The following is a 26386-nucleotide window of genomic DNA, read 5'->3' as shown; positions in this document are numbered from 1 at the left end:
CATTATTCAATATCATTCATAAGGAATTTTCAAAATAAAAGTTCCTTTTCATTACATAACTAAAAATGATCTGTAACACTGAAATATTTCTTATTTATCCATTGTACAACACAAATGGGTATGTTCACAGCCACAGTACCCAACCTCCTAAGTGTTAACCTAAGAGCACATGTTTTGGGCTTATCTTGATAGAGAACACACTGTAGGCCTAACTTGACATTAGCTCCAGACCAGGAGCCATATAATACAACTTTATTGTCCATGTTACAGAGAACAACAGAAATGTGTCTTCTGCGCTTACTACTCAACTCTCCCAGCTAGCACACACACACGTAGTGCAGCACTCCGGGATGGAGAGCATGTTGCTCAAGGGCCCAACGGAAGGGACTTGTCAGGAACTGAACAGTTACCAGATCAGTTCCCCCTTTATTCCAGCTCCTGGTGTATGTGACAATAAAAAATAAAACAGTTCTCCAACTGGTGACCTTTCGGCTACAGGTCCAACTCCTTAGCTGCTGGGCTACCTACAGCCCCCCTGGGTGCATCCCTTGGATATCGTCACATATAATAGGGCGGCTAAGCTGAAATTTCCAGAATGATTGTTCATTTTGTGATAAAAGCACCACATATTGCAGAGAGAGATTTACGTGTCCTGAAAATATTTAGATATCGTGACATCACACATATTGCCCCTGGGGGTCATGGCACTCATCTTACAAATTAGAGGTTTAATAAAATGAACACATCCAGGAAAGAGTAGCTTGGCATTACCAACAGGAGTAAACAGCACACGACTGACAGTCAAACTCCTGGGTCAAGTCATTGCTTACAGTATGACCCCTGGGTTAAATTGTGTGACCCAGGAGTTGTTCCTGTCAGCTGTGTGTTGTTAACTCCTGAATCAAGATTCAGATTGATAAAAAATAAGGGAGGGGATGTTCTGATCAGTGGTGTAGTGGAGGGTAAACCCACAAACACCATTTACACACCTGTTTTATTTTTTGCAAGCATTTACCCACCTATCAGAAGAATGCATTGAAAATAAAGGGAGCGTTAATTTATTCACAGCAAAAGGCGACCAGTGTTTAGCCATATATTTTCTTACCTCTACTGATTATGATGAAGACATTGGTACTGTACTAGCTGAAACGTGTGAGCTAGATAACAACATAGGTGCAATTCACTTAGTGTGTGCTGCAGCTATTGTGCGTCGCGAAATGTTCCACTTTGAAATGCATCCTCTGCAAGAGATGTGCTATATAAATAAGACCTGATTTGATTCCCTTCTGGGTTCCCAGAGAGATAGATGTGAGCGGACCAAGTACTTTGAGGTTGCTCTAAAGCAGAAAGTTGGAATAAAAGAGTCAGGAGCAGGTTTTCTTAATTGAACAAAGTTCTCTATTGAGGTATTTTTTTCTTCTCAAACACTCCAACACAATCAAGGATGATCAACCAAGGAAAACACAAATCTTCTTTACAAGACCAAGGAACACAAGGTGAGTATCTTTACACTATAACATAAATCACAGGTGTGTCACCGCCTTAACGGTCCGTTCGTGGAGAACCCTCTTCGGGTGGTGGTCCGGATCCGTGGTGGCCATTCCCAAGATGTAGTTTGTCCACTTCTTCTTCCTTCTGAAAGGCATGTCCTCTCCTTTGGAGAAGCAAACACTCTTTTCTTTCTCCAGCTCCCCTCACTGCCGGTTCCCTCCTCTCTCTTGTAGGGGAAAGAGAATATGTCATTAGTACCGTCAGCTGTGCTTAATTGCCTCTGATCACCTTGACTCACATGCCAGGCTGGGCTACTATCCGTGGGACCAGCCTGCCCTCTGGTGGTCCTTCCACATACCTCCGCCTTAGGACCGGACCGGAGGGCCGGGCGCCAGACGCGCCGTCTTGGTCGCGTTGGGACAGCGCGTCCGCATTCCCATTCCTCGATCCGGCCCTGTGGATAACATGGAAAGAGAATGGTTGTAAAGCAAGAAACCATCTGACTATTCTGTTGTTATTGTTTCTCTTACCGGCCATCCACGTGAGGGGAGCATGGTCGGTAACGAGGGCAAACCTACGCTCGAGTAGGTAGTACCGGAGATAAGCGAGGGCCCACTTAATGGCTAGGGCCTCTTTCTCTACGGTAGCATATCTCTGTTCCCAATCACTGAGCTTCCTACTTATGAAAAGAATAGGCCTCTCTGCTTCGCCTTCACCCTGAGCTAGGACGGCCCGAGCCCCGTATCTGAGGCGTCTACCAGCACAATGAACTCTTGGGAGAAATCAGGAGCCTGCAGGACGTGATCAGAGCACAGGCTATCTTTTAGCAACTGGAAGGCGTCTTCCGTCTTGTCTTTCCACGCTACACGGTTTGGCAGGTTTTTCTTGATTAGGTTTGTGAGGGGGGTGGCAATGGTTGCATATCCAGAGATGAGATAATATCCCGTTATCCCCAAGAAGGCTCGGATGTCCCGCTTCGTCTGGGGCCCGAGGCCAGTTCCGAATTGCCCTGGTCTTTACTGCCTGTGGGCGTATTTTTCCGTTCCCCACGGTGTATCCCAGGTATTCAGCTTCGGACAGACCCAGGCAGCATTTGTTTGGATTTTCCGTCAGCCCTCTAGCCTCCAGGCTCACGAGCAATGCCCGCAGACGCAGGAGGTGGCTATCCCAGTCCTCGCTGTGAATGACCACATCGTCTACGTACGCCGCTGCGTACTCTTGATGGGGTTGTAGAATGGCATCCATGAGGCGTTGGAAAGTTGCCGCAGCACCATGCAGTCCGAAGGGCATTCTCACATACTGAAAAAGCCCCTCCCGGTGTGGTGAAGGCAGTCTTTGGGCGGTCCTCTGGAGCCACCGGCACTTGCCAATATCCTTTCGTCAAATCCAGGGTGGTGATGAACTTGGCCTTTCCTAAACGCTCCAAGAGTTCATCCACGCGGGGCATGGGATACGCGTCAAAAGTAGAGATGGCGTTTACACCTCTAAAGTCGTTGCAGAGCCTCATACTACCGTCAGGTTTGGGGACCAGGACTATGGGACTGGACCACTCACTTGTAGATGGCTCGATCACCCTCATCCTCAGCATCTCCCTTACCTCGTTCTTAGCGATGACTCGGCGGGCCTCAGGAATCCTGTAAGGCCGGATATGCACCTTCTTGCCGGGTTCCGTGTGGATATGGTGAACCAGGACATCTGTTTGTCCTGGGAAGGGAGAGAATACCCTGCCAAATTGCATAATCAGCTTGTCTAGCTGTCTAGACTGCTTCGGCAGGAGAGTTCGGCCACGGCGCACCTGTAGCAGGGCCTCCTCTTTTTCCTTGTCCTCCACGGCCATCAAAGCCACACCCTCCTCTCTTCCATGGTACTTCAGCAGGTTGATATGATAGAGTTTGACCTTCCTCCTGTCAGGTTGCTTGATGAGGTAATTGACCGATGAGACCCTTTCTGTTACCTCGTAGGGCCCCCTCCACTGCGCCAGCAAGCGGTGTTCGGCCGTGGGCATGAGTACCAGCACTTTCTCTCCCATGGTGAACTCCCTGGGTGTTGCTGACTTATCGTAGGCTCGGCCTTGAGTCTGTTGCGCCTTCTCCATATGTTCCTTTACAATGGGCCAGACTGCCGACAGGCAGGCTAACAGACTACCTCATCATGGTAACATGTTCTATCGTCGACCGGAATGGGCATGGTTGTGCATCCCAGGTCTCCTTGACTAAGTCGATGATCCCTCGACATGGCCGGCCGTAGAGCAATTCGAAGGGGGAGAACCCAGTGGACGCCTGGGGTACTTCTCGCAGGGCAAACATTAAGTGGGGCAGAAGCATGTCCCAGTTATTCCCATCTCTGGACACCACTCTTCTCAACATGCTTTTAATTGTTTTGTTCAGGCGTTCGCACAAACTGTCTGTCTGCGGGTGGAATATGCTTGTGCGTATCTGTTGAACCTGGTATAACCGACACAAGTCCTTCATCAATCGGGACATGAACGGGGTTCCCTGGTCGGTTAGGATCGTCTTGGGAAGGCCCACCCGGGAGAATATCATGAACAATTCCTTGGCGATTCCCTTTGACGACATGTTGCGAAGGGGTATGGCCTCTGGGAACTTAGTAGCGTAATCTACGACAACCAGGATGTACTCGTATCCTCTGGCGGATTTCGGGAGGGGTCCCACGAGGTCCATAGCTATGCGTTCGAAGGGGGTCTCTATAATGGGGAGAGGAATCAAAGGACTGCGCAGGTGTGGCTGTATGGCCGTACGCTGACATTGATCACACGTCCTACAATACCTGGCCACATCTAGGGTGACACGGGGCCAATAGAACCTCTGCATGATTCTGTTGATCGTTTTGTCCTGTGCCAGGTGTCCTCCTAGGATGTGGGAATGGGCTAGCTGTAGGACAGTATCCCTGTATGGTCTAGGCACCATTAGTAATTCCTGTTTCCCCCCCCTTCGTTGCACAACCCAATACAAGAGACCCTGCCTGATTGCATAGTAGGGAAGAGAGGGCTCACCTGATCCGTCAACATTTCCTCATGACATCCCGCAGATCTGGGTCTCTATGCTGTGAGGTGCTAAACTGTCCCTAAAATTCTTGGGGTAGGTAGACCTCGGTAGAGGGGTGGGGTGGTTGTTCCCCATCCCCGTCGGGGTGCCCGAGGAGGATCTCTTCCATGTTCCCTCCTCTGATGGGGCTTCAAATATAGCCCTTAGCCTCTGGTTGCTCCTTCCTTCCTCCGTTGTATATAACCCTTCGCAGGTGTCTTCATCGGAGGTTTCCTGGAATAGCTGTCGGAGGCGTTGGGTCTGTATTCTTCCTCTGCTCCAGAGGACGAAGCGGGGCTACGTTTCCTTGTAGGGCTACTACCTCAGGCTTGGACTTGTTTTTTTTCTTTCTCTGCTTCCCTGCCCCCCTGTGGTGGCCCTGCTCTTGGCGTGTGATAGAGAGACCTGATCCCCTTTGTCCGGTGCATAACGTCATCTGCCGAAGCTCCTTATATAGGGGACAGTCTCTCCCGATCAATAATGGCACCTTCAGCTGGGATACTTTCCCCACCCTGACCTTCCTTTCGGGGTGAGAATGGACAGACTCACGGTGGGGTAATAGTGAGTGTCTCCATGGATACAGGACACAGCTATTTTGTCTGGTAGCAGTGTTGCTGTGGTCACCATCTGCTCCTCCACGAACGTAACCATACTTCCAGAGTCGAGAATGGCTACCACGTCTCGTCCTTCTATTCAAACCGGAATCTCTGGGGCTGGGGATATTTCTGCTAACCAACAGAGGTGATCCTGCCCTCTCTGCCCGGGATGCATGGGGACGGGCAGCAATGACTTGGTGGCCATGGACTTGTCCTTTCTGGGACATTGTGGGGCGTAATGGTCCGGAGACTGGCATTTATAGCACCGACCCTGTTGTGTGGGTGATGACTTCTCCCAGGCCCTGAGCGGATTCGGTCGTTTTGGTGGAGGACGTGCCGGGGTTAAACAGGCTTGGCAGAGTCCTTCCGGTCCTCCTTTTCACAACTCCCATGTTGATCGGTACGTTTCCACAGGGTTAGGGTAGGGCTATGGGTTTGCTTGCCCCACGACCCTTTCTAAGGCCCTGGGTAATTCCCTCAAAATCTAGTCCACTATGAGCGTTTCTATGACATGTCCTACTCCCTTTCCGGGCTCCAGCCATTGTTTCGTTAGGCGTAGGAGTGCGAATATCTGGGCACGGACGGGTTGGTCGGCCATATAGGTCCATTGATGGAACTTTACGGATCTATCTCGGGCGGTCAGCTGGTACCGGGACAGAATCTCGGTTTTTAGTCGCACATAGTCAGCAGCTTTGTGGGGGTCCAGGTCATAGTAGGCTTCCTAGGCTATCCCGGTCAAAAGAGGAGCTAACGCACTCACCCATTCTGTGGGGGCCACTCTTCCAAGGTGGCCGTCCATTCGAACGTCATGATGAAAGCCTCAATATCATCTTCCTTTGAGAGACGAGGTAAAATAGCGGCTTCACTCGGCTTCACTCTCGGTTCTTCTCGCCGGCTCAGCTGTTGTTGCATGAGTTCTATGGTTGTCTCCAGTGCTGTGATCAACTGTTGTAGTAGAGCGTTATCCATCCTTCTTGAATGGTTCCTCTGTGTCTACAGGTAGATTTTCGTTTTCCTCACTTATCCTTGTGTCACTCGTCCACATAATTCCCGCATTCTCCACCAATGGACCAAGTACTTTGAGGTTGCTCTAAAGCGGAAAGGTGGAATAAAAGTCAGGAGCAGGTTTTCTTAATTGAACAAAGTTCTCTATTGAGGTATTTTTTTCTTCTCAAAAACTCCAACACAATCAAGGATGATCAACCAAGGAAAACACAAATATTTTTCTTTACAAGAACAAGGAACACAAGATGAGTATCTTTAAACTATAACATAAATCCCGGGTGTGTCACCACCTTAACGATCCGTTCGTGGGGAACCCTCTTCGGGGTGTGGTCCGGATCCGTGGTGGCCATTCCCAAGAGGTAATTTGTCCTCTTCTTCTTCCTTCCGAAAGGTATGTCCTCTCCTTTGGAGAAGCAAACACTCTTTTCTTTCTCCAGCTCCGCTCACTGCTGGTTCCCTCCTTTCTCTTGTAGGGGAAAGAGAATAGGTCATTAGTACTATCAGCTGTGCTTAATTGCATCTGATCACCTTGACTCACATGCCAGGCTGGGCTACTATCCGTGGGACCAGCCTGCCCTCTGATGGTCCTTCCACAGAGATGACAAGAAAAACTCGTGCCACCCCTACTGCTTTCTCTTGTTAACATGGTTCTCCAGGGTCCCAGTCTGACCCTTGTGACATCCTATCAAAACAATCTCACATTTAGAAAATAACAGGGTTGGGGTCAATTCCATTTAAATTTAAGTCAATTTAGAAAGTAAAACAAATTTATCTGGGAGTTTGTAGAATATTGTATTAATGAGACTTTAGACAGCAAAAGTCCCACATTAAATATTCTAAATATACTTTAAATATTGTAAAATATTGTACAATTATTATTCTTTGAAATACTATTTTTCATACACCGTTTAAGCTAGAAACGCCATTGAACTTTAAAACATGTAGACTAGTCAACTTTTTGATAACATTAATACTTACAAACTATTAAGCTTTTTGCCCTCCCCCCCCAAAATCTCATCCACTTTAATGCGATTTCTTCAACATTCTAAAGGTCCCATTGTTAAAAACTCACAGACTTCCAACATTCTATTCACAGTAAACAACCTTTGACAAAAATCAGCTACTTTGACAATTTTTCAACAAGTTAGACAAAAACTTAGAGCATGCGAAATCTTAGTCTGCTTCTCTGCTATTCAAATCTGAAATCGGAACAGAAATATCTTCTAGAAATCAAATGATACAGCTGTTTTAGTAACCAGATCTGTTGTAACTTTCATGGGTTACAGAGTTCATGTTTACAGTTAATTCATTAAGATGTATCTAAAGACATTATTTACAGTTATTTACATATGTACAAGAGTAATTGTATTACATTTGAAGTGATGGAGAATGAGAACTACAGTGGCTTGCGAAAGTATTCAATCCCATGGCATTTTCCCTATTTTGTTGCCTTTCAACCTGGAATTAAAATAGATTTTTGGGGGGTTTGTATCATTTGATTTACACAACATGCCTACCACTTTGAAGATGCAGCATATTTTTTTATTGTGAAACAAACAACAAACAAGACAAAAAAATTGAAAACTTGAGTGTGTATAACTATTCACCCCCCCAAAGTCAATACTTTGTAGAGACACTTTTTTTGCAGCAATTACAGCTGCAAGTCTCTTGGGGTATGTCTCTATAAGCTTGGCACATCTAGCCACTGGGATTTTTGACCATTCTTCAAGGCAAAACTGCTCCAGCTTCTTCAAGTTGGATGGGTTCCGCTGGTGTACAGCAATCTTTAAGTCATACCACAGATTCTCAATTGGTGTCACGTCCTGACCATAGTTCTTATGTGTTTTGCTTGTTTTAGTGTTGGTCAGGACGTGAGCTGGGTGGGCATTCTATGTTGTGTGTCTAGTTTGTCTGTTTCTGTGTTCAGCCTAATATGGTTCTCAATCAGAGGCAGCTGTCAATCGTTGTCCCTGATTGAGAATCATATATAGGTGGCTTGTTTTGTGTTGGGATTTTGTGGGTGGTTGTCTCCTGTGTCAGTGTTTGTGCCACACGGGACTATGACGGTTAGTACTTTTGTTGTTTTGTATTCTTGTCTAGTTTTCATGTCATTAAATTATGGAAACTTACCACGCTGCACATTGGTCCTCCGATCCTTCTCGCCTCTCCTCGTCTGAGGAGGAGGACGACTTAGACTGCCGTTACAGAACCACCCACCAAACTCGGACCAAGCAGCGTGGCTACGGGCAGCAGCAGCAGCAGCGGCCCACTACACAGGACTCCTGGACATGGGAGGAAATTCTGGAGGGAAAAGGACACTGGGCTCACATTGGAGAATATCGCCGCTCTCGTGAAGAGATGGAGGCAGCTAAAGCCCAGGAGCGGTGGTATGAAGAGGCAGCACGTAAGCGAGGCTGGAAACCCGAAGAGAAATCCCAAAAATTTCTTGGGGGGAGGCTAAAAGGGAGTGTGGCGAAGGCAGGTAGGAGACCTGCGCCAACTTCCCATGTACTTACCGTGGAGAGCGGGAGTACGGGCAGACACCGTGTTATGCGGAAGAGCGCACGGTGTCTCCTGTATGTGTGCTGAGCCCGGTGCGGGTATATTCCACCTCCCCGCACTCGGCCGGGCTAGATTGAGCATTGAGCCAGGTGCCATGAAGCCGGCCCAACGCATCTGGCCACCAGTGCGTCTCCTCGGGCCGGCTGTACATGGCACCAGCCTTACGCATGGTGTCCCCGGTTCGCCAACACAGCCCAGTGCGGGTTATTCCACCTCCCCGCACTGGTCGGGCTACGGGGAGCATTCAACCAGGTAAGGTTGGGCAGGCTCGGTGCTCAAGGGAGCCAGTACGCCTGCACGGTCCGGTATATCCGGCGCCACCTTCCCGCCCCAGCCCAGTACCACCAGTGCCCACACCACGCACCAGGCTTCCAGTGCGTCTCCAGAGCCCTGTTCCTCCTCCACGCACTCTCCCTGTGGTGCGTGTCTCCAGCCCAGTGCCTCCAGTTCCGGCACCACGCAATAAGCCTCCTGTGCGTCTCCAGAGCCCTGTATGCCCTGTTCCTGCTCCCCGCACTAGCCTTGAGGTGCGTGCCCTCAGCCCGGTACCACCAGTTCCGGCAAAACGCACCAGGCCTACTGTGCGCCTCAGCAGGTCAGAGTCGGCCGTCTGCCCAACGCCGCCTGCACTGCTCGTCTGCCCAGCGCCGACTGAGCTGCCTGCCTGCCCAGCGCCGTCTGAGCCATCCGTCTGCCCAGCGCCGTCTGAGCCATCCGTCTGCCCCGAGCCATCTGAGCCATCCGTCTGTCCCGAGCCATTAGAGCCGTTCGTCAGTCAGGAGCCGCTAGAGCCGCCAGTCAGCCAGGATCCGCCAGAGCCGCCAGTCAGCCAGGATCCGCCAGAGCCGCCAGTCAGCCAGGATCCGCCAGAGCCGCCAGTCAGCCAGGATCCGCCAGAGCCGCCAGTCAGCCAGGATCCGCCAGAGCCGCCAGTCAGCCAGGATCCGCCAGAGCCGCCAGTCAGCCAGGATCTGCCAGAGCCGCCAGTCAGCCAGGATCTGCCAGAGCCGCCAATCAGCCAGGATCTGCCAGAGCCGCCAGTCAGCCAGGATCCGCCAGAGCCGCCAGTCAGCCAGGATCTGCCAGAGCCGTTCGTCAATCAGGATCTGCCAGAGCCGCCAGTCAGCCAGGATCTGCCAGAGCCTCCAGTCAGCCAGGACCTGCCAGAGCCGCCAGTGAGCCATGAGCAGCCAGAGCCGCCAGTGAGCCATGAGCAGCCAGAGCCGCCAGTGAGCCATGAGCAGCCAGAGCCGTCAGCGAGCCATGAGCAGCCAGAGCCGTCAGCGAGCCATGAGCAGCCAGAGCCGTCAGCGAGCCACGAGCAGCCAGAGCCGTCAGCGAGCCACGAGCAGCCAGAGCCGTCAGCGAGCCACGAGCAGCCAGAGCCGTCAGCGAGCCACGAGCAGCCAGAGCCGTCAGCGAGCCACGAGCAGCCAGAGCTGTCAGCGAGCCACGAGCAGCCAGAGCCGTCAGCGAGCCACGAGCAGCCAGAGCCGTCAGCGAGCCATGAGCAGCCAGAGCCGTCAGCGAACCATGAGCAGCCAGAGCCGTCAGCGAGCCATGAGAAGCCAGAGCCGTCAGCGAGCCATGAGCAGCGAGAGCCGTCAGCCAGTCCGGAGCTCCCGTCCCTCAGTCCGGAGCTGCCGTCCCTCAGTCCGGAGCTGCCGTCCCTCAGTCCGGAGCTGCCGTCCCTCAGTCCGGAGCTGCCGTCCCTCAGTCCGGAGCTGCCGTCCCTCAGTCCGGAGCTGCCGTCCCTCAGTCCGGAGCTGTCGTCCCTCAGTCCGGGGCTGCCCCTTATCCCGGTGCTGCCCCTTATCCCGGTGATGCCCCTTATCCCGCTGATGCCCCTTATCCCGCTGATGCCCCTTATCCCGCTGATGCCCCTTATCCCGCTGATGCCCCTTAATTTAGGTGGGTTTATTTGGAGGGTGGTCATTGGGAGGGGGCTACAAAAGCGGGGATTGACTATGGTGGGGTGGGGACCACGCCCAGAGCCTGAGCCGCCACCGTGGACAGATGCCCACCCAGACCCTCCCCTAGACTTTATGCTGGTGCGTCCGGAGTTCGCACCTTGAGGGGGGGGTTATGTCACGTTCCTGACCTGTTTTCTCTTATTTTTGTATGTGTTTAGTTGGTCAGGGCGTGAGTTGGGGTGGGCATTCTATGTTACGTGTTTCTATGTTTAGGTTCATTGTTTGTTAGCCTTATATGGTTCTCAATCAGGGACAGGTGTTATTCATTTCCTCTGATTGAGAATCATATATAGGTAGGCTGTTTCACTCTGTTTGTTTGTGGGTGGTTGTCTTCCGTGTCTTTGTATGTTGCACCACACGGGACTGTTTCGGTTTGTCGTTCGTGTATGTAGTCTGTTCCTGTTCGTGCGTTCTTCGTTTATTGTAAGTTCTCTAGTCCAGGTCTGTCTACATCGTTTATTTGTTTTTGTAGTTTGTTAAAGTGTTTTCGTGTTACGTCTTTACTTTAATAAATATCGTTATGTATTCATCACCCGCTGTGCTTTGGTCCAATCCCTACTCCTCCTCTTCAGACGAAGAGGAGGAGAACGACCGTTACAGAGTCATTACTTTGAAGATAGTTATTCTGTAGCATCAACTACATTTTCTCTCAACTTTTACAAACGGACATTATGACCACTTTCCTAGCAAGTTAGACAAAACCTCTACTTATCCGCTTTACAAATCAACAATCAGAATATAAATAAATTCTACCAATCAGGAGATACAGCTGTTTTAGTATATATTTTAGTAATCTTGCTCTCTCTTTTTATGAAACCTTTATTTCCTCATATCTCTCAACAATACATGTTATTTTTAACCCTTAACACCTTGAATATATTTTTGTGTTTCATTTCTCTGTTGGAAAGCAGCATCGTGTGTGGGTGTGGGCACACACCAATCAGAGTACTGAATTTCCCATCATGTTGGCCGCTCTGATGAACCCTCATTCTGCCACATTACTTAAGAACTACATATGCATCATGAAAATCAAGTCTTAACCGCATGTGAAAATGTCATGGGATGCATTTCCTCCATTGTACATTTTTTTGATGGTGATCCAGATAAGGAGTGTAGCTTTAAACACAAGCTCCACAAACCCCGCTGGCTTGCCAATTTCAACATGCCATCACCCTGCTTCCACCATTCCTGAAGAGGGTGGCTCTAAGCATCATAATCACAAGCTCCAACCCTGCTAGTGGAGGGCATTCCAACCCCAGAAGTAACTCTTCTTATCAACAGTATGCAAGAATTTGCTATGTGTTGTCTTAAGAATTCAACATTCTCTGTGTTGGTCTTGCCAAACCCCATGGTCACATCTCTGAGAATTAGAAGTTACGTCATGTAGGTCTGATATCTGATTGCAGGTTAACTTAACTCAGGTTTTGAATCAAAAAACAACTCAGATGCTTATAAAAGGGTTTAAGATTCAAAGCTCTTTCTCTTATTTGTTCCTGACCTGCTGTGGTGAGATACTATTTATTTCCTTCTTTCAAATCAAATCAAATCTTATTTGTCACATGCACTGAATACAACAGGTATACCTTACCATGAAATGCTTACTTACAAGCCCTTAACCAACAATGCAGTTCAAGAAAAAGAGTTATGAATATATTTGATAAATAAAAAGTAACACAATAAAATAACAATAATGAGGCTATATACAGGGGGTACCGGTACCGAGTCAATGTGTGGTTGTACAGGTTAGTTGAGGTAATTTGTACATGTAGATAGGGGTAAAATTACTATGCATAGATTGTAACGGTAGTCCTCCTCCTCTTCAACCGAAGAGGAGGAGTAGTGATTGAACCAAGGCGCAGCGGGTTGTGATGACATATTTATTTACAGAAAACACGAAAACACGAACTTGACTATAAACTAACAAAACAACAAAACGGAGTAGACAAACCTGGACATGCGAACTTACATAAAACGCAGAACTCACGAACAGGTACACGACTACAAACAAACGCTACAGTCCCGTGTGGCACGAACATACATACAGACACAGGAGACAACCACCCACAACGAACACTGTGAAACAACCTACCTAAATATGACTCTCAATTAGAGGAACGCCAAACACCTGCCTCTAATTGAGAGCCATACCAGGCAACCCTTAAACCAACATAGAAACAGACAACATAGAATGCCCACCCAAACTCACGTCCTGACCAACTAACACATACAACAAACTAACAGAAATAGGTCAGGAACGTGACATAGATAATAAACAGCGAGTAGCAGCAGTGTAAATAGTACGGTGGCCATTTGATTAATTGTTCAGCAGTCTTATGGCTTGGGGATAGAAGCTATTAAGGAACCTTTTGGACCTAGACTTGGCGCTCTGGTACCGCTTGCCGTGCGGTAGCAGAGAGAACAGTCTATGACTTGGGTGACTGGAGTCTTTGACAATTTCTTGGGCCTTCCTCTCTCCACCCCATGGACTTTCTCCCTGACCATGCTTAAAATAATGCCTTGTAATGCTTGTTAATGCCTTGTAACTTAAGCTTTATGCCTTGTATGTCATTCCATTAGTTTTACAAAGTAATTAAATACACTTATATTTAGAATCCATTCTCAGACATTTCTTAATTGCCTATTACTGTTACTCAACCGTAGTCTCTTGCATATTGCTAATTATCTTTATGTCAGATAAACATTTTAATAGGATAATTGCTTAGTCTTATTTTGAGTCACATGTGATATATTTAGAATATACACATATCAAAAATGATTGCCCACTACACTGGCTTACCAACTTCAACAGATACTGTTGTGGGAATCTTCCTCTCCCTTGTTATAGACCTTTGTTTCCTCATATCGCTCAGAACATTAATGTCTTTAAAGACTAACAGAAAATTGTGGCTTTGTGCTAGGACCCCAAAATGCTGATCCAGCTTTAAATAGGGGTTCTAGCACCGGTCCGAGCATATTTTTACTAAACAGTATGTTGTAAATCATATGTAGTATGATTGGTGCACAGTGTGTAGTTTAAGTAAGCAGTAGGCACGACAGATTTCGAACATGGCCTCTGTAGTAGTCTAAAGACAGCTTGTGAATAGTCATTGCGTTCCAAAATGGCCACTCCACCTAGGGCTATAATGGCCATTTCTGCTTTGTCAAATTTAATGAAACTCAGCAGGATTGTAGAACCCACCAACAGGGTGTGGCAGGTAGCCTAGTGGTTAGAGCATTGGGCCAGTAACGGAAAGGTTGCTGGATTGAATCCCCAAACTGACAAGGTAAAAAATTATTGGTCGTTCTGCCCTGAGCAAGGCTGTTCCCCGGGTGCCGAAGATGTGAATGTCAATTATGGCATCTCTCTGATTCAGAGGGGTTGGGTTAAATGTGGAAGACACATTTCAGTTGAAGGCATCCCCCCCTTAATGATGGACTGTTGTTTCTCTTTGCTTATTTGAGCTGTTCTTGCCATAATATGGCCTTGGTCTTTTACCAAATAGGGTTATCTTCTGTATACCACCCCTACCTTGTCACAACACAACTGATTGGCTCAAACAAATTATGAAGAAAATAAATCCCACAAATTAACTTTTACAAAGCACACCTGTTTAATGCATTCCAGGTGACTACCTCATGAAGCTGGTTGAGAGAATGCCAAGAGTGTGCAAAGCTGTCATCAAGGCAAACAGTGGCTACTTATAAAAATATATTTCACAAACTCAACTATTATTATGCTTATTCACCCCACTAACAGAAAATGCATTATTCAATAAGATAATATTGATAATTCCAAGGTGGCATCCTGTCGTTTTGAAAGATCACGAGAGAGGATACAAAACACTCAATGCACACTCAATGCACACAGTCACTAACCGCTAATCCTGCTCCCAGTCTGTTACGTGACTAGTGTGACAGAGGGTTGGGTACTGTGGCAGTATAAATACACATTTCCACTGTTAAATAATTGTATAATTATTATTTTATTTTATTTAATCTTTATTTAACTAGTCAAGTCAGTTAAGAACAAAGTATTATTTACAATGATGGCCTACCAAGTGATAATCCAATGATAAAAAAGTATTTATTTTGAAAACTTTTGATGTTGTTTGAATGTTGAATAAATTTGTTAAATGTGAAAAGGTTTGTAACTGAGGATGCTGCAACACTCCTAAAGGTGACTGGTTTCATAAATGTGTTATGAATGCCTTAGTTATAGCCACTACAAGTAAAGTGTTAACAACATCTATGTATTTTATTATTTATTTCAAAATTGAGCTAACGTACAGATGTGCTGTAATGTTTTGTAACTGTGGTACCTTCTGACAGGTCTCAATGAACTCGTCAATGGTCACCACTCCATCTCGGTTTCTGTCCATTTTCTAAAGAAAGGAGAAAGGGAGGGAGGGGTAAGGGAGAGACAGAAAGGAAGGAAGTAAGGAGAGAGGAAGAGAGGAAGTTTAGTGGGTATCAAAAGCTTTTTTTTGGTGTGTATATGAACAGTGTTTGCGTGTTTGTGTGTTTGTGCGCACAGTGCGGCACGCACCTGGAAGAACTTATCCACATGTTCAGAGGGTGCCTCGTCCCGTACACTGGGGTAGGTGTACCTGCCCATCATATCATAGATGGACTTCATAATAGCCAGCATCTCCTGAGAAAGAGAGTGAGAGTCAGTTTACCGTGATTTATCTAAAACTAGCCAATCATTTAGATATGCAATGTTTCTATAGTAGCCAATCACAGAGTACCTCTTTAGTGATGTATCCGTCCTTGTTGATGTCGTACAGGTTGAAGGCCCAGTTGAGTTTCTCTGTGACTGTCCCTCTCAGAAGAACAGACAGGCCGATCACAAAGTCCTCAAAACGAATAGAGCCGTTTCTGTCCATATCAAACGCATTGAACAGGAAATGTGCATAGGTGGTGGCGTCTGTACGATAGAAGGAGGGAGGGAATGAGAGAGGGGTGAGGAGACGAGGGAGAGGGAAGGGGAAGGGGGAGAGTGTTAGTGGTAGGAAGACATTCAAATAATCAGCAACCATAAGCTTTTCCTGGCATTCTTCATATAAATCTGTCAGAGTCGGGTGTACTATTATCATATTCCAGGCACATGGAAACAGAGAGTCAATGGAGATAAAGTAGCTCTCTCCTCTTACCTCCTTGGGGAAAGAACTGAGAATAGATGGTCTTGAACGTCTCTTCATCAACCAAACCACTGGGACACTCCTACCAGAGAGAGAGAGGGGGAGAGAGGGAGGGAGGGGTGTACAAGGAAAAGCCATGTGTCTATTACTTTTAAAGTACGTATACTCAAATCTACTCGATCACATTTATTCAACATTCTCATGTAAAACTCCAAACTGCCCAAAAATAGAGATCCAAGCTCAACCTCTAAGATGGCGCCGAAGAGGATGACTGACGTTCTACATGTTCCTAACCAATTGTGCTATTTTGTTAGTTTTTTTTGCGTTGTTTGTAACTTATTTTTTTACTTATTTTGTACATAATGTTGCTGCTACTTTCTCTTATGACCGAAATTAACTTCTGGACATCAGAACAGCGATTACTCACCACAAACTGGAAAAAGCTTTTTCCTTTAACGAGTCCGACGAGAAGGATATACTGCTCTCCCGGGAGCAGGCCCAAATCCCCGTCATTTGCGTAAAAAAAAGATGGAGGAAAAGAGGATGCAGATTGGGCTGCCTTCTGAGAATCCGTAGGCGAGCGAATAAACTCACACTGCCTTTCGTTCTACTTGCTAACATACAATCATTGGAAAATAAAATTGATGACCTACCATTACGATTATCCTACCAACAGGAAATTAAGAACTGTAACATCTTATGTTTCACCGAGTCGTGGCTGAACAACGACACGGATAATATAGAGCTGGCAGAATTTTCCATCCACCGGCAGAACAGAGATGCTACGTCTGGTAAGACGAGGGGAGGGTGTGTGTGTCTTTTTGTCAATAACAGCTGGTGTGCGATGTCTAATATTAAAGAAGTCTCAAGGTATTGCTCGCCTGAGGTAGAGTACCTTATGATAAGCTGTAGACCACACTATCTACCAAGAGAGTTCCCATCTATATTATTTGTAGCCGTCTATTTACCACCACAGACCAATGCTGGCACTAAGACCGCACTCAACCAACTCTATAAGGCCATAAGCAAACAAGAAAATGCTCATCCAGAAGCAGTGCTCCTAGTGGCCGGGGACATTAATGCAGGCAAACTTAAATCAGTTTTACCAAATGTTTACCAGCATGTCACATGTGCAACCAGAGGATTCCTGCTTACAAGCAAAAACTAAAGTAGGAAGTACCAGTGACTCGCTCAATACGAAAGTGGTCAGATAACGTGGATGCTACGCTATAGGACTGTTTTGCTAGCATAGACTGGAATATGTTCCGGGATTCATGAAGTGCTTTGAAAGGATATTCTAGACCCACTCCAATTCGCATACTGCCCCAACAGATCCACAGATGACACAATCTCAATCGCACTCCACACTGCCCTTTCCCACTTGGACAAAGGGAACACCTATGTGAGAATGCTGTTCATTGACTTCAGATCAGTGTTCAACACCATAGTGCCCACAAAGCTCATCATTAAGCTAAGGACCCTGGGACTAAACACCTCTCTCTGCAACTGGATCCTGGACTTCCTGACGGGCCACCTCCAGGTGGTAAGGGTAGGCAACAACACATCTGCCATGCTGATCCTCAACACTTGGGCCCCTCGGGGGTGTGTACTTAGTCCCCTCCTGTACTCCCTGTTCACCCAAGACTGCGTGGCCAAAAACAACTCCAACACCATCATTAAGTTTGCTGACGACACAACAGTGGCAGGCCTGATCACCGACAATGAGACAGCCTATAGGGAGGAGGTCAGAGAACTGACAGTGTGGTGCCAGAACAACAACCTCTCCCTCAATGTGAGCAAGACAAAGGAGCTGATCGTGGACTACAGGAAAAGGTGGGCCGAACAGGCCCCCATTAACATCAACGGGGCTGTAGTAGAGCGGGTCGAGAGTTGTCCACATCACCAACAAACTATCATGGTCCAAACACACAAAGACAGTTGTGAAAAGGGCGCAACAAGGGGGGATTGGAGGGACGCCATGTGCGACTGACGTGTTTTCCATTTGCTCCCGTGGTATTCTTAAAGTTTATGTGAATTTTGCAGCAGAACCGTATTTATTTTCAAATATTAGTTTGGTGATCCCTTTCCGTAAAAACCAAGACTACTTTGCTTCCGAATGTCAGCATGTCGACGAAACATAAGGCCAAAAGCATGACTTTGAGAAAACCCGGCCTACAAGACCCACTCTCATCACCGCCCTCTCCTGAGTCTGAGGGCCCGGGGACTCACACTTTACCCGGGGGTGCGGCTTGGCCTGGCGGCGCTGAAATTAACATTCTCGAGGTCATCAAACTACTACGCTCTGAGATAGCTGAAATGAAAACGGAGGTGGTTGCTATGATTGAGGCCCGAATACAGGAGGTTTCTGATACTTTTAAAGCAGATCTAACCATCCTGCGGAACGAGACGGTGCCAGCAATCACATCACTCAAAACAACAACGGCGTCGCACACTACAACGATTGCAGCACTGGAGACCTCCGCTACAAATGTCTCCGACTTAACTACATCCCTGGAGGCTGACGTGAAACGCCTAGCTGCGGATTTGAAAAAGGTGAAGGAGAGCTGTGTGAGTTTAGAGGGATTCTCTCGCCGCAACAACCTGAGACTTGTATCGGTCCCAGAGTCAGCGGAAATGCCTCGCGCCACGGATTTCGTTTCTGGGCTGCTGAAGGATGTTCTTGCCTTAGATGAAAAGCCCCTGATTGATCGTCACCACCGGTCGCTGAGCCCAAAGCCCCGGGATAGGGAGAGGCCCCGTGACATAATTCTTCGAGTGCACTTTTTCCATGAGAAGATGGAGATTCTCCGACGAGCCCGCAATACCACTCTGAGCTTTCAAGGACAGAGCTTCTCCATCTACCAGGACTACTCCCCCACTGTTTCCAGGCAGCGCGCAGCTTTCGGACAGGCCAAACGACTACTTCGGGACCATCCAGGTGTGAAGTATGGACTGCGATTCCTGGCCCGTTTATGGCTATCTCATGATGGTAAAGACTACACATTTGAGTCTCCGGATGAGGCTATGTCTCACATTCAACGTCACATCAAGAAGTCTTGAACTTGCTCACAGTTCAGCAACTGTTGCTTGCGAACTGTGGATAGTAAGTAACCCACCTGTGGTACAATTATGTTTAGTTATAACATGCTAGTCTTGTACAGGTTGGGAGTTGGCGAACCCATTCAGGCTTATTTGATGTGATCTAATGTTTTGATCATCTAGTGTGCTTGCCTTACAAGCATTCAGTCATTTTAATTCCATTGTATTAAGGTTTTACTTAACTCCTGTGTTTCTAGGCTGTCTCGCTCACCTATTCAGTTTGTTTACATAGTGTCTCAGTGACTCAAAATATTTTTGGTTATTTGTTTACTGCATCCGTTTGCATTGACCCAGTAAACAGTAAATGTTTCCCGAGGCTACACGTTTTATGGGGTCTTCACTTCAATTTTAAAAGTTTTGAGCGTCATTTATGCCCAGCAAACGTTCAATGTTGAATTGTTCAGTTCTAATGTTGTCATTCTGTCTTTTTAGTTTTTTTTTCTGTACTTTTTCCAAACATCTACCACCGTACATTATTACTCTGAGACAAGTTATTCTGGGGTTTTTGGGCGCTCATTGCTTTTCCATTCTATGCTCTAATGACAGGGTTGTATAACGGGAATGCCCAGAGGGGCCGAAATAATGCGATCAAGTACATTTCGTGGAACATCAAAGGGGTTAATAACCCGGTGAAGCGTAAGAGGGTGTTGACACACTTAAAGGGTTTGAATGCAAATGTTGCATTTCTACAAGAGACTCACTTGAGGACTGGTGAGCATTTTAGGATGCGTAGGGACTGGGTTGGTCAAGTGTTCCACTCTAACTTTCATAGTAAATCAAGAGGTGCTGCCATTTTGGTTGATAAAGCTACTCCTTTGTAGCTTCTGAGAAATATTGCTGATCCTAAGGGACGATACGTCATAGTAACCGGTAAACTGTTTTCTACCCCTCTTGTTTTGGCTAGTGTTTATGCTCCCAATTGGGATGACACAAGTTTAATTTCTTCCTTTTTGTCTGCTATACCCAATTTAGATTCTCATTTGTTGATTTTAGGGGGGATTTCAACTGTAAAATGTCCCCAGTTCTTGACAAGTCCTCACGAACAACTACAGGCCCATCTAAATGTGCCCTACTTATTCAATCCTTTCTTCAGAAATATGCCATGTTTGAGGCCTGGCGTTTCCTACACCCTACAGATAGACAGTATTCCTTTTATTCTCATGTTCATCAAACATACTCCCGGATTGATTACTTCTTTTTGGACAAAAAACTTCTGCCTAACCTACTTACAAGAGTATTGTTATTTCTGACCATTCACCATTAGTGCTTGAACTAGAGTTTCCCCAGCGACCTCCTATGTGTTATCAATGGCGTCTTAACCCCATTTTACTCTCAGATAAGGAGTTTGTCAATTTCATTTCTTCTGAAATCACCTTATTCCTTGAAACTAATTCAACACTAGGTATGTCCTGCTCTACCATATGGGAGTCTCTCAAAGCATACCTACGTGGCCAAATTATTTCTTATACAGCCAACCAAAACAGAGTTCGCTCTCAGCGACTTCGGGACCTGAGCGAATCCATAGCCACATTGGATGAGAAGTATGCTACGGATCCTTCCTCTGATCTGCATAAAGAGCGCCAACTACTCCAATCTGAATTTGATGAGCTTTCTACCAGGCAAGCTGAACAGTTACTCTTGTGAGCTGGGTACAGAGTGTATGAACAAGGCGACAAGGCCAGTAAACTCCTTGCACATCAGATCCGTAAATCTGTGGCCTCACGTTTAATCCCACAAATAAGGACCCCGTCTGGTGCCACCACAGTTATACATAAAGAGATCAATGATCAATTCAAACAATTTTACTCTGCGCTATACACCTCTGAATCCCCTCAAGACCCTTTGCTGATTGATTCCCTCTTTAATGGCCTGAATATGCCTTCAATTGATACAGACTCCCATGACTGTCTAGAAGAAGAATTTACACCTGAGGAGATTGCAACAGCAGTGTCCGCAATGAAAAGTGGTAAATCACCGGGTCCGGACGGTTTTCCAACCGAATTTTACAGGACGTTTTCTGGTCTGCTTTGCCCATTCTTGTCTCGACTATTTGCAGAGTGCCTTAATACCTCAAAGCTACCGCCTAGTCTTTATCAGGCTTCAATTTCATTACTATTAAAGAAAAACAAAGACCCCCTGGAATGTGGATCCTATCACCCAATCTCGCTTTTAAACTGTGATTACAAAATCCTAGCCAAGCTTTTAGCCATCCGTATGGAAGGCTCGCTGCACCAAGTAATACACTCTGACCAGACTGGCTTTGTGAGAAATAGGCATTTGTTTTTCAATATTAGGCGCCTTATGAATATACTGTACTCCCCAGCGTCGGAGGACCCAGAGGTGGTGGTCTCACTTGATGTAGAAAAAGCGTTTGACCGCGTTGAGTGGGATTACCTAACAGCTGCCCTTTATAGATTTGGCTTTGGCCCCAAATTCATTGCGTTGATAAAGATTCTTTATTTTTCCCCCATGGCTTCGGTACGGACTAACATCTTGTCCTCTGACTATTTCCCCTTGCACCGCGGATCCAGACAGGGTTGTCCACTCTCCCCCTTGTTGTTTGCTTTGGCAAACGAGCCTCTCGCCATTGCACTACGCTCTAATGATGCCATTCAAGGAATAATCAGGACGGGCTTAGAGCAGAAAGTCTCGCTATATGCGAACGACCTCCTTTTGTTTATCTCTAACCCTGATACCTCATTGCCACGCGCCTTATCTGTTCTTAAAAAGTTTGGATCAATCTCAGGGTACAAGCTGAATCTAGGCAAGAGTGAGCTTTTTCCTGTAAACAAGGCTGCTTTAAAGTGCTCTTTTACAAGTTCTCAGTTTAGGATTGTCCAGGATCAATTCACCTACTTGGGAGTTAAAGTGACAAGGAAATATTCAAATTTGTTTCAGGAAAACTTTGTTGCTCTAGCAGACAGTTTGAAACAATCTTTTACTTTTTGGAATTCGCTACCTCTTTCTCTTGTCGGAAGGATTAATGTCATTAAAATGAGTGTGTTGCCCAAATTGTTATATTTATTTCAATGTTTACCCATTTTTATTCCAAAATCTTTTTTTATTTCACTGGATCAAACATTCATGCATTTTATTTGGGATGGCAAGGTACCACGGATTGGTAGAAAACATTTACAGAAGCCTAAGTCATTGGGGGTTAAGCTCTACCAAATTTTCAGACATACTACTGAGCTGCAAATTTCAGAGCCCTTCTGTACTGGCTGCAGACTGATCCTACTGGCCCTAGACCACTCTGGGTCCAGATGGAACCTGAATCGTGTAAACCTGCTGCACTTTCTTCTGTGTTGTGCTCGTCTCTCCCAGTGTCCCTTGGCAAAAGGTGTGTCAACCCAATTGTAAAGCAGACTCTTAAAATGTGGAATCAGTTCCGTTTAGCCTTTAGCCTCCGAGACTTTTCTCTATCAGGCCCAATCAATCAGAACATTTTATTTCCTCCATCTTTGAATGATGGGGCTTTTGGCATCTGGCACTCACTAGGCCTCTCCTCACTAGCCCAATTATTCTTTGATGATACATTTGCCTCTTTTGCTCAGCTACAGGAAAAGTTCAACCTCCCCCAATCCCACTTTTTCCTCTATCTCCAGACGAGGAACTTTGTCAGAGCTAACACACCTGCATTTCCCCATAGGCCTGCGAATACAGCTATAGAGAGCATCTTGGAGCTGAACAAGCTTCCTAGCGGCGCAATTTCAGATGTATATGCAATCATTCATGACTTACAGAACCCTTCTTTGGTGCCTTTAAAGACTCGATGGGGAAAGGATTTGGTGGAGGAACTTGGGGAAGACACCTGGGAATCTGTGCTGCGCAGGGTGCATTCGTCCTCTTTTAGCACTAGACACAGCCTCATTCAATTCAAGGTGGTTCACCGTATCCACTGGTCTGGGGCCAAACTTGGAAGAATATTCTCTGATTTTGATCCTACCTGTGTCAGATGTAAAATGGAACCAGCCACACTGTTGCATATGTTCTGGGGCTGTCATAAACTGTCAGGTTTCTGGGAATTCATATTTAAATGTTTCTCTGATATATATGACACTGTTATAGATCTGTCTCCCCTTACAGCCCTTTTTGGAGTACTGCCCATAGGTACCCCCCTGTCAAGAATCCAGTCGGACACTGTTGCTTATACAACTATTTTAGCTAGACGGCTAATACTACAGAACTGGAAGATGGCAGCTCCCCCATCTTATAAATATTGGGTGAGAGATGTGTTGTGTTGTGGGGGGGGGGGGGCATTAAGGTTGATGTGCTTATTGATTGTGACCTGCGGATGCCTTGTTCATCTTGCCCGGGCAGAGACTAAAATGTGAGCTAGTTTTTCCCAGTTATTTTTATTTTTACATTTTGTTCACGCCTACATAAAATGATTATTATTCATTTTTTATTTTAAAGCATTGTAAACTTGGTTGCATTTCTCCACCCCTATCCCTTGACTGTTTACAGGAACAATGGTGAGGTGTTTGCTCTGTCCCTGTACTATAGATTGCCCTTTAACCTTTGTAGCCTTCTGCTTGGTGTGTTTAACTTGTCTAAAGTATGGTATCTTTAAAGCTATTAAAAAATATATATATTATTTGTATTTTTTCTAGTTGAGTATATTATTTATATTGCTTTGTGTTGTCTTGTGTGTGTGTAAAATTTGGCATGGGTCCCCAGATCTTCAAAAAGTTCTACAGCTACACCATCGAGAGCATCCTGCCCAGATCTTCAAAAAGTTCTACAGCTACACCATCGAGAGCATCCTGACTGGTTGCATCACAGCCTGGTATGGCAACTGCTCAGCATCTGACCGTAAGGTGCTACAGAGGGTAGTGCGTATTGCCCAATACATCACTGGGCCAAGCTTCCTGCCATCCAGGACCTATATAACAGGCGGTGGTCAGAGGAAAGCCCGTAAAATTGTCAGAGACTCCAGTCACCCAAGTCATAGACTTGCGGTACCGGAGCACCAAGTCTAGGACCAAAAGGCTCCTTAACAGCTTTGACCCCAAAGCCATAAGACTGCTGAACAATTAATCAAATGGCCACCGGACTATTACATTGACCCCCCCCCCCCCATCCCGGGAATTTGTTTGGTACACTGCTGCTACTTGCTGTTTATTATCTATGCATAGTCACTTCACCCCTACCTACATGCACAAATTACCTCAACTAACCTGTACCCCCGCACACTGACTCGGTAACGGTACCCCCTGTATATAGCCTTGTTATTGTTATGTTATTGTGTTACTTTTTATTATTATATATATATTTTTTTACTTTAGTCAGTTGGTAAATATTTTCTTAACTCTTCTTGAACTGCGCTGTTGGTTAAGGGCTTGTAAGTAAGTATTTCACGGTAAGGTCTACACTAATGTGACAAATAAAGTTTGATTTGATTTGCAGTCCCACAGCATCCCCACCCCATCCTCTCTGTTCCACTACGTACGTTCTTGAAGCCCCTGTATAGAGACTGGAGCTCCTTCTTGGTGAACTTGGTCTGAACCTGCAGCTGGTCCAAGCCTTCTGGCTGGTGACGAACCGTAGACAGCTCCAAATCAATCTCACTACTGTCTGTAAACAAGAGAGAAGAGGGAGAGATGGAGAGACGGAGAGAGAGAGAGAGAGAGAGAGAGAGAGAGAGAGAGAGAGAGAGAGAGAGAGAGAGAGGAGTACAGAGAAATAGAGGGAGAGGGATGGGTAGAGGATGAATGCATGGCAAGCAGAGAAATAGAGGGAGAGGGATGGGTAGAGAATGAATGCATGGCAAGCAGAGAAATAGAGGGAGAGGGATGGGTAGAGGATGAGTGCATGGCAAGCAGAGTAATAGAGGAGAGGGAGGGATAACACATGTAAGGCGTGAGATCAAGAAAGAGATAGAATAAAAGTGAAAAAGAGCGAGATAAAAACAAAGCGAGGACTCAAAATGAGAGGGAGGTACCTTCTTTTATAATGTGATCTTTGCAAAGAAACCCATTTATATGTTAGTTTCACTGATTAGATTTGAGTAAACAGGTGCCAGATTAGTAATAGTGAAAACATTAATCCAATTAAAGCCATGACTAAGAATGTTGACTATAAGGCTGTTTGAGGTGTATTAGTCCTACTTGTTCAAACACAGTAAGAGAAAGCACTAAGACTGGGAGAAAGAGAAGCAAGACATAGATCAAAAAGGAGGTGGAGTTTCTAAAAACCATACGTACCATCTTTTAACACACAAAAGAGAGAGAGTGTGTGTTAGAGAAAGTAAGAGATAGAGATGTAAAGACAGTAAATGGAGTAAAGAGAGGTACAGAGAGACGGTGAGAAAAGGGAGGGAAAAAACAGAGAACATGGTCAAGTCAAGTCAGACATTGTGGAATACAAATACAGGCTAGGGAGAACAAAAGAGGAATAGACAGAATCTTCATAAACGCAGTTTGTTGCCCTCTCTCCCTCCACCCTCCCTCCAACCGCTCTCCCTTCCTCTCCCTCCATCTTACCTCTCTCCCTCCACCCTCCCTCCAACCTCTCTCCCTCCACCCTCCCTCCAACCTCTCACCCTCCACCCTCCCCCTTCCTCTACCTTACCTCTCTCCCTCCACCCTCCCTCCAACCGCTCTCCCTTCCTCTCCCACCATCTTACCTCTCTCCCTCCACCCTCCCCCTTCCTCTACCTTACCTCTCTCCCTCCACCCTCCCTCCAACCGCTCTCCCTTCCTCTCCCTCCATCTTACCTCTCTCCCTTCCTTTCCCTCCATCTTACCTCTCTCCCTCCCTCCATCCTCCCTCCAACCGCTCTCCCTCCAACCTCTCTCCCTTCCTCTCCCTTCATCTTACCTCTCTCTCTCCCTCTCTCCCTCCACCCTCCCTCCAACTTCTCTCCCTTTCTCTCCCTCCATCTTATCTCTCTCTCTCCCTCCCTCCATCCTCCCTCCAATCTCTCTCCAACCTCTCGCCCCCCACCCTCCCTCCAACCTCTCTCCCTTCCTCTCCCTCCATCTTACCTCTCTCTCTCCCTCCACCCTCCCTCCAACCTCTCTCCAACCTCTCTCCCTCCACCCTCCCTCCAACCTCTCTCTTCATCTTACCTCTCTCCCTCCACCCTCCCTCTAACCTCTCTCCCTCCATCTTCCCTCTCTCCCTTCACCCTCCCTCCCTTCTCTCTCCCTCCAACCTCTCTTCCTTCCTCTCCCTCCATCTTACCTCTCTCTCTCCCTCTCTCCATGCACCCTCCCTCCAGCCTCTCTCCCTCCACCCTACCTCAAACATCTCTCCCTCCACCCTCCCTCCAACCTCTCTCCCTTCCTCTCCCTCCATCTTACCTCTCTCCCTCCAACAACTCCCCCTTCCTTTCCCTCCATCTTACTTCTCTCCCTCCCTCCACCCTCCCTCCAACCTCTCTCCAACCTCTCGCCCTCCACCCTCCCTCCAACCTCTCTCCCTTCCTCTCCCTCCATCTTACCTCTCTCCCTCCACCCTCCCTCCAACCT

The 26386-nt window shown here is 46.7% G+C and overlaps 1 protein-coding gene across 1 annotated transcript in view; it reads right to left on the bottom strand.

The window, feature by feature from the left end:
* Nucleotides 1–26386, bottom strand: part of LOC139545908 (calsenilin-like) — a 72404-nt gene that overhangs the window by 3049 nt on the left and 42969 nt on the right. The window contains exons 4-8 of the mRNA XM_071354127.1: nt 24364–24488; nt 15825–15894; nt 15420–15598; nt 15218–15322; nt 14991–15053 (exon numbers count right to left, since the gene is read on the bottom strand). Of these exons, the coding sequence (XP_071210228.1) occupies nt 14991–15053; nt 15218–15322; nt 15420–15598; nt 15825–15894; nt 24364–24488 (542 nt within the window). The remainder of the gene's footprint in view (nt 1–14990; nt 15054–15217; nt 15323–15419; nt 15599–15824; nt 15895–24363; nt 24489–26386) is intronic.

This window comes from Salvelinus alpinus, chromosome 19 (assembly GCF_045679555.1).
Source record: "Salvelinus alpinus chromosome 19, SLU_Salpinus.1, whole genome shotgun sequence".
NCBI lineage: Eukaryota > Metazoa > Chordata > Actinopteri > Salmoniformes > Salmonidae > Salvelinus > Salvelinus alpinus.
Note: the sequence above shows the minus strand (reverse complement) of the source record. Positions and strands in the feature narration are given on the sequence as shown.